The sequence below is a fragment of the Leopardus geoffroyi genome, chromosome C1 (genome assembly GCF_018350155.1).
Source record: "Leopardus geoffroyi isolate Oge1 chromosome C1, O.geoffroyi_Oge1_pat1.0, whole genome shotgun sequence".
NCBI classification, from domain to species: domain Eukaryota; kingdom Metazoa; phylum Chordata; class Mammalia; order Carnivora; family Felidae; genus Leopardus; species Leopardus geoffroyi.
In genome coordinates this window covers 29,316,428-29,324,885 of record NC_059328.1, presented here as the reverse complement: position 1 = coordinate 29,324,885, position 8,458 = coordinate 29,316,428, and the positions used below count along the sequence as shown (strand labels likewise).

General features: G+C 56.0%; 1 protein-coding gene and 2 long non-coding RNA genes across 3 annotated transcripts in view; 2 read left to right on the top strand and 1 right to left on the bottom strand.

The window, feature by feature from the left end:
• Window positions 1-854: 854 nt before the first annotated feature.
• On the bottom strand, window positions 855-3,182 carry LOC123597647. Its single transcript, XR_006712191.1, has 2 exons — window positions 3,097-3,182; window positions 855-1,269 (listed from the first exon to the last, which is right to left on the bottom strand). It is a non-coding gene; the product is annotated as an uncharacterized LOC123597647 (long non-coding RNA).
• Window positions 2,532-4,390, top strand: LOC123597646. Its single transcript, XR_006712190.1, has 2 exons — window positions 2,532-3,927; window positions 4,117-4,390. It is a non-coding gene; the product is annotated as an uncharacterized LOC123597646 (long non-coding RNA).
• Window positions 4,391-7,146: 2,756 nt separating this feature from the next.
• Window positions 7,147-8,458, top strand: part of INPP5B (inositol polyphosphate-5-phosphatase B) — a 47,452-nt gene continuing 46,140 nt past the window's right edge. The window contains 2 exon segments of the mRNA XM_045476789.1: window positions 7,147-7,268; window positions 7,999-8,081. Coding sequence (XP_045332745.1) covers window positions 8,025-8,081 — 57 coding nt within the window. The 5' untranslated portion in view covers window positions 7,147-7,268; window positions 7,999-8,024.

Here is an 8,458-nt window from a genome sequence, read left to right as displayed (position 1 = left end):
AGAACCTGAGCCAGACAGCCTCTCCAGGGCTCGAGCTGCTGAAGCAGAATGCATGGTAATTAAACCTAATCGAGCAACTAGAAACCTTGAATACTGAAAACCGGCCCAAAGTGCAAGCAGACATTGCCGTTTGGGAAGGGAGTTAAACAAAACCTTGGCACTGGGAAACAGGTGGGACCGTCCCTCCAGCTTTCCTGCTGGAGCGACAGCAGCACTGGGGCCCCCAGGGGATATATCTGCTGCATTTCAACTGTCACATCCCTCAGAGCCTCCTCTTTAGGAATGGGTACCTGGATTCCAGGGTCAGTACAACCTGTATTTTACCGTGTGTGGGGGGGGGGGAGGTGGGGCCAGGTCCTGGGGAGTCCTGCTATCACCTTTGCCTAGGTGACTGCAGTCCTTATGCAAATTGCACCAGAGAGGCCTTGGAGGAAATATGCCGCTTCCCTGTCACAGCAGCAAAGGATTCTTTTCTTCTTTCTTCATCCAAACACATATTTTTAGTGCCTTCTGTGTCCCAGCTAGGTTTACAAACCTTGAGAATTAGGTGAAGGTGAGACCATGAACGGGAGCAGAACCAGAGGTACGGAGACCCAATAACAGCCTCCTGGACAGGGAGAAAGCCCTACAGCTGACCTCCAGCCCCGAGGGCACAGAGCTATTAGCACAAACCATCAGAAGTGGTTCTCCCACAGGGGACTCCCTGGAATCTGGACTTCATCTCAGCTCCCTGACCAGGCTCGGGAAGGAGCGTGGTTGCTCCCTCTTGGCTTACACCAGTAGTCCTTAATCTTTCCAGGATCATAGATTCCTTCCGAAATACGAAGATAAAAACTGTGGACTCTCTAGGAAAATACATGTGCATAGGTAATTTTACACACCATCTAAAGGGTTCACGAATGCCCGGAATCCCATTCTTGGTTCCCGAGTCTTATGAGAATCTCTCCCTTAGACGTGGAGTCTGAACCTCTACCAGAGCACTTCCTGCTGAGAACAGGTGACTCAACTCCCTCTTTAAGGAGGGAGGCTGCTCATCAGAGAAGGTCAGGCTGGAGACTCGTTCCGGGCTTGCCCCCCAGACAGGTGCTGCCGAACCCAGTGGCTGATCCTGGGATGAAACTCCCAGAAACAGGAGTCTCCTCACTCCCACCTCAGAGGAAAGCCAGTCGGTCTGTGTCCAGCCCCAACGGGCCATCCCTTTCCTCCAGTTGTCTTCTGTTCCTCTCGCTGGGGTCAACTTGTCCTGGCAGGCTTTACAAAGAGAGCACCCTAAAAATGTAACCAGTGTGTTAGAGGAGTGAGGGGCAAGGTTCCTGGGGTTTTTCTCCTCCCTCTGCATTATTTAATCTGTCCTTGGGATGATGGCTCCCCCTCATTGTTCAGATCCTGCCAGCAGCTTCACCTCCCGAGTTCTCACGGTAAGAATGGACCCGCAGCCTCTTCCCGCACACCACCCTTTCCACCACCAGCCAGCCAGACTTCTCCCATTCCAGGTGGGTTCTGGGAGGACATGGGCCTCCCTGCCCTCCTGTCACTCCTGAGAGCCCTCTCTACCTTCCAGGTTTCTCCTCTACACAAGTAGGCATGTCCCAGTGGGACCTTGGGACGGGGGTCCTTCGCTCTGCCCAAGCTACCAATTGGCTTTAATTTCTCCCTCCAGCTACAGTCTGGACAGCGTTTGGCTTGTGCTCTCTTCTGCCTGTGGCCCCTGTGTGTCCCTCCCCCATCCCCCGGCAGTAACGTCAGAAGGAATTCCCAGAGCTGACCAATGATTCCAGGGGCTGCATCGTATGCACACGTGTTCACTGCCCTCCGTAGCTTCAGGTGTGCAGGTAGGTCTATGTCTGGGAGAGGCTGGGGCACAGGGAATCATTAGGAATATTCTATCTAACCATAGAGAGTTGCACAAACCAAAGCCAAAAGTAATGCAGATTAGGAGGTTATCGGCCAGGCTTTCTGATTCTGCTGTGTCTGGCCAGCTCACACTCAGGCTGTCCCTCCAGCCTCATCTACCCAACCCAGGGAGGAGGAAAAGAGGCCTGTGCGGGATGCCTGGGCCCTTCCTTTCACATGGACACAGACATCTGTGTAGAGCCTCTGGGCCCTTCTCTTCACCTTTGGAAGCTGAGATCCCCTTGGAGAGGTGCTGTTGGGAGAACTGCTTCCCACTTGTGGTGTTGGAGGGGAGGGAGAGGCATGGACACCTGCTGGGAAGGGGTGAGGGGAGGGGTGCTTGGCTGGCTCCATCACTAGAACATGCGACTCTTGATCTCAAGGTCTTGAGTTTGAGCCCCACATTGGCAGTAGAGATTACTTGCAAAAAGAAGACAGGGGCACCTGGGTGCCTCAGTTGGTTAAGCGTCTGACTTCGGCTCAGGTCATGATCTCATGGTTCGTGAGTTCAAGCCCAGCATCAGGCTCTGTGCTGATAGCATGGAGCCTGCTTCGGATTCTCTGTCTTCCTCTCTCTCTCTGCCCCTCCCCCGCTTATAGTTTCTCTCAAAAATAAATAGATAAAGTAAGAAACATTTTTTAAAAAATTAGAAGAGGTGAGGGTAGAGAGAGAAGTGACCTCTATTACCAGGAGATCCTATCCTGCTTCACCTCAGCACCCTGGATCGTGAGCACTGCCCCAGATGTGTATTCAAGACCCCTGCACAGAAGGCCCCAGCCGAGAGGGGTTCTAGCTCCAGGGTTTCCCTGGAAAGAGACAGATGGAAGTGCTGAAGGAAGAATGAGGTCAGGGAAGCGTGTCCTGTGAGCCTTGGGAACACGGGGCTGGGGGAGAAGATGGAAATAACGCCCGCCCCCCCCCCCCCTCACCTGCAGCAGTTTTCTGCCTTGCGTGGAAACACCCAAACTGGGCTTAGCACACTCTTCCAGGTCTAATCTTTCAGTACTGGGGGAAGCAGAGCCAGGATCCAGATCTCCAGTGTCTAAGACCTACCTCCTGCCCTTGGCCCAGCTCTGGTTTAGAAACAGGGTGGGATCTGAACCCTGAAGAACCCGGACAAGGTGTGCCCTGATTTGGGGCCCTCTCTGTGACCTGGGGTTTCTCTGCCCTGGGTTCTGAGAAAGCCCATCTCCCCCCAGCACCTTCTGATGTTGGACACAAATGAAGCCCGATCAGAGGCACCAGATGTCTCTTCCCTGTCACTGCACCTGCTCCAGTTCTGTCTCCCCTTGGGCCTAGGATGCTGCTGTTGCCATGCCAACAACAACATTCACTCTCAGAGGGGCTGTTACTAGGCTCCAGGCCCCTTTGTGCTTGCCTTAGTGTCACTCTGACTGTAGGGCTTACGGGAAGCAAAAATTCAGCCCCTTGGTCCCTTTCTCCGTAGAGGTTGACCTCTCCTGCTCCCCAGCCTCAGTTTATTCACCTGCGGGAGGCAATGATGGGGATCTCTCTTTGCAGTCCTCAACAGGGTCCTTCACTCTCTCTGGCCCCTGCAGGACCTCAGTAGAAGATATCTGTGGCCAACAGTAGTCATGGAGTTGCTTTGCTCAGAGGTAGCTGTCCCCAGCCCAGGGACCCCAGCCCTTTCTGGACTCTGTGACCATCCCTAACTCATGACTGTTGCTGGACCCTGGGACTGCCCCTTCTCTTCCCTGACCTCACGACCTCTTTCACTTGACCTTTCCTTGACCTGTGACCCTTGAGCTGGTTGCTCCCTGCAGTGGTCCCCTCTCTCCTTTTCCTCCTACCAGTCCTTCTGCTGGTCTTACTGGTCGCCCAGAATCTGGCGAGCAGTCAGTTCACCCCTGCTCCTGTCCAGGTGAGCAGCACACGAAGGAGGAGAGAGCCCCCTGGTGCCTTCACCTCATGGGAACGGAGCCACAGTGTCCCAAGCTGTCCGCAGATATGACACAGCTTCTACTGTTTCTGAGAGATGTGCTACCCGGAGGCCTGGGGAACACCACCGTGAAGTGAAGCGTGGGATGGGGCTGCTGCGGGAGGAGGGAGGGTTGCTTACACTGCATGCAGTAAGCTGCTGCGAGAGAGATGCTGAGCAGGAGGGAAAGGAGCCGCTGGTTGGGATTGGGGCAGGGGGCTGAGCCTGGCCCAGGACTGGCTGTCCCCGCTCCTCCTGGACTCCTGGCATGCTCTTCTTCCAGCTGATTCAACTCGGTGCTTCCTGCTACGTGGCCCAGGGGAGATGAAACCAGTCCCAGCCCAGGCCCCCGCTGTCCTCGGTGCTGCAGTGGCGGCTCACTCTGCTAGGCCCTGAATGAACTGGGCTCTGGTGAGCAGCCCCGCCAGCCTGGGGCCAGAGCCCCTCCTCCATGGCCCCTGCTCTGGCTTCTCCCATCGCCCCTGTGAGCTGTGAGCCCCACCCCGCCACTCCCCAGCCCTGAGCCTTGCCCACCCACTAACATCCAACTCTGAACCTCACTCTTAGTTGTTGGTTTTTTTTTGTTTTGTTTTTTAATTTTTTTTTTCAACGTTTATTTATTTTTGGGACAGAGAGAGACAGAGCATGAACGGGGGAGGGGCAGAGAGAGAGGGAGACACAGAATCGGAAACAGGCTCCAGGCTCTGAGCCATCAGCCCAGAGCCCGATGCGGGGCTCAAACTCCCGGACCGCGAGATCGTGACCTGGCTGAAGTCAGATGCTTAACCGACTGCGCCACCCAGGCGCCCCGGTTTTTTTTTTATATGTAATTTATTGTCAAATTGGTTTCCATACAACACCCAGTGCTCACCCCAACAGGTGCCCTCCTCAATGCCCATCACCCACTTTCCCCTCTCCCCCCACCCCCCCATCAATCCTCAGTTTGTTCTCAGTATTTAGGAATCTTTTATGGTCTGCCTCCCTCCCTCTCTGTAATTTTTTTTCCCCCTTCCCCTCCCCCTGGTCTTCTGTTGAGTTTCTCAGGATCCACATATGAGTGAAAACATATGGTACCTGTCTTTCTCTGCCTGACTTATTTCACTTAGCATAATACCCTCCGGTTCCATCCACGTTGCTACAAATGGCCAGATTTCATTCTTTCTCATTGCCAAGTAGTATTCCATTGTATATATAAACTACATCTTCTTTATCCATTCATCCGTTGATGGCCATTTAGGCTCTTTCCATAATTTGGCTATTGTTGAAAGTGCTGCTATAAACTTGGGGGTACAAGTGCCCCTATGGATCAGCACTCCTGTATCCCTTGTGAACCCCGCTCTTTGGAAGGCCCTCAAATCTGAGCTCAGTTTTTACCAACCCTCAGCCTCTAGCCACACCCTAACCTCTCTACCTTGTCAGGCTGACCCTTACATTTGAGATCTACCCTCCTCATCACTCCCTGAGTCTGAGCTTTGTACCTTCGGTGCCCCAACCCCACCAGCTTCCCCCTCCCAGTTCTCCCTTCCCCCTTCTCCCTACCAGCTCTCCCCTTTCTCCAATCTCCGTGGAGGCCCAGCAAAGCTCCTCTGCTTGTCCCGGGTGGCAGCACTGTAGCAGTTTCAGGTCGTGACTGTCCCCATACACAAAGCCCTTTCTGGGATGGGGGCTGGGACTCTGCAGAGGGGTTACCTCCCCCCACCCCATCCTGCAGCGGAGTGTCACAGCACTTCCCCAGGCAGCGCTGCTCTGCTCCCAGACCTAGGCCACCTGACGTCCCAGAAGACTAGCTGCTTCCCACTTAGCTCCTGGTGACCACCAAGGAGCCAGCCCCCAAGGGAAACGTGAGTGTCTGCTTCCCACCTGCCTGCTGCGGAAGGCAGAAGCAGGAACAGGGCTGGGGGCAGTGGGACAGCCACATGGGGCTTCAGCCCTGCCTCTGTCCAGCATTCGCTCTACATCCAGTCTGAGCAGAGCTGCCCGCCCCTCAGCCTTCCCTCCACTTTCTCTTACAGGGGAAAATCTGTGCCACCTTCTCCTGCCAAGGTGGTGACTGCTTCAGAGGGCAGGAAGCTGTGCCCTGAGGGCTGGGACTCCTGTGAGGTGGGCCCTTGGAGTGCTGTCCTTCTTCAGAACTACAGGCCTTTCATCTCCCGCTGGGGCACAGTGGGTCAAGCAGCCAAAACTGGCCAGAGCTAGACCTGGCCGGAGCCCGGCTGCCTGGGGCCCAGCAGGCTTGACCCTCTCAGCTCTACATCATACCAGATCCACGGTGGCAGCTGGGATCTTCCAAGCCTCCATGACATGCTTCCTCGTTTCTGGTCACCCCGTATGTTCTCTGGGGACTGACCGGCAGAGCTCATGGAGAGGGAGCTGGGGGTCCAGGGAGGTTCAGCTCAGCCCATGGCCCACTTTACACTTCCTGCCTCAGTGAGTGGCAGGGGAGGGGGAAGCAGAGTATGAATGGTCCCATTTCTTCTTGCAGCTGAACTGGTCCAGCTCAGGCTTTGTTGCAGCCTACGTGGCAGGGACCCCTGGCTGTCATGGGACAGTGGCTCAGCCCTGCTACCAGGAGTCCTGCCAAGCCTCAGCTTCTCCAGCTGGATGGGAATCTTCATGTCAACCGGGTTGCCCCAAGGGTCACTAGGAGGGCCCCTCCACGAGGCCACGGCTGTGGCCACGCTGCTATTCCTCCACTCTGCCCTGCTCCCTTCCTGCTCCCCTAGCTGGGCCCAGAAGAACTGGGGAGCAGCAGCTAGGGAGACTCTGTAGGCCCTGCAAGCCCCCAGTCCCACCCCCAGCTCTGACTCCTACAGCTGTATCTTTAGTGAGAGGGATTTATCAGGTCCATGGCATGGGCTCCAGGATCCTCACTTCTCCTTCCCAGGGCCTCAGCCTGAACTTGGTGCCCTCCAAGGGGGCAGAGCTTCAGCACTAATCCCAAGGAGAGGCTAGCGTTCATCTGGAAAAACAGAACTTCCCTCCTGACCCCCCACTGAATGGGAGGACCCCAAAGTTGTCAGTGTAGTTATCTGGGGAGAAAGAGTTCCAGTAGAGGCCAGAGCGGGCCAGCCTGGATGAAAGGAGTTGAGGCTGGAATAGAGGAGAAAATGAAAATGCATTATTTTTTTCCCCGTAAGGCAGACATGGCCATCTTCCTTCAGGATGCTAGGCGGGGAACTCTGGCCCCATGACGTGGAGGGCTGGGGTGACGGTTAGAGCAGTCATCAGGAAGGGGGAGCTCAGAGTACCCCAGGACCTAAGGAGTTAATGGAGGCGGCGAGCCCCCCAGCGCCCCCGTGATTGGTGCGGGCATGCTGGGACTTGCAGGCTGGCTGACCAGCGTGTGGCGCACGGGCTCCTGGGAAACGTAGTCACTAGCCGGCCAGGGCCACGGTGTCCTACGTCCTCAGGTCCTCAGCGGTGACAGCTCAGGAGGTAGGCGGCAGTGGCAGGGGGCTGGGAGCAGGTGTGGAGCAGAGAAGCCAGGGCCAGGCTGGGCAGGCGGGAGTGGGCAGACTGAGGGCTGAGACCCTGGTCCTGCAGCTGTCAAAACCGGACACCCCCTGGCTTGTGGCTGATGCAATCAGGCCTGCTGGGCGGGGATGAGGGCCAAAGAGCAATGCGATGTGTTTTCCTGTCTCTAGGGAAAGAGGAACGGAACTGGGGTCCTTGTCCAGGATGAGGCCCTTCCCTTCCCTTCCCTTCCCTTCCCTTCCCTTCCCTTCCCAAGAAGAACAGGACATTTCCCCCCAAATCCATGCAGACGCACCACTGACACCCTCCAAAGAGGTGCCAGCAGGGCTAATACTGCTCCCCCAAAAGGGAGGCAGAGCCCTATCCCGGGAGCCATGGGACCATGCCTCCCTCTCCAGTAATGGGACAAGGCACCTGCCTTCCAACAAATAGACCAGACCCCGCTCAGAAACAACCGGACGCCCTTCCAAAGGGTGGTGCAACAAACTGTACATCCCACCAGGGGCAAAGGGATGGCCTCTCTCCCTAGAAACTAAAGGGCCCATCTAAGGAGGAGGAAGGGGAGGGTCAGGCCTCCTCTAACCTCTCTGTACAAGGGCTCTCCTCCTTGCCCCTCAGCCCTCTGAGGCAGCTCCATCACCTCCTGGGTAACTTGTTGACCTAAGGGGGCTCCCATCTGCCCTCTCCCCAGGGCGTGTCTGCTCAGCAGGGACAAGCATGGACCAGTCTGTGGCGATCCAGGAGACCCTGGCTGAGGGTGAATATTGCATCATCATATCCTTGCCAGCATTGAGCTCCCAGCCCCGGCGCCTGCCCTCACTCTGGGAGGTGGACCGGACCGTGTCTATGTGCCTGTCTGCTTTCCTCCCTTTCTCTGTGCCTTCGGGAAAGAAGGAAGCTAGTATTTACTACGTGCTTGCTCAGTATCAGACTCCTCCCGGTGCTTTAAATACTCTGTCATCCTCCCAACCCGCTGTGACGTTGGGGGTTATTATCCCCCTTTCACAGATAAGGAAGGGTCAGAGAGGTGAAGTGACTTGCCTAAGGTCACACAGTGCATCTGGGTGAGCAAGGGAAGGGCAGGGAAGGTGGGCTGGGCTGGGTTGGCAGAGACCTGGTCTCCGGTTTCGTTTTGGTTTTTCCTTGACCCC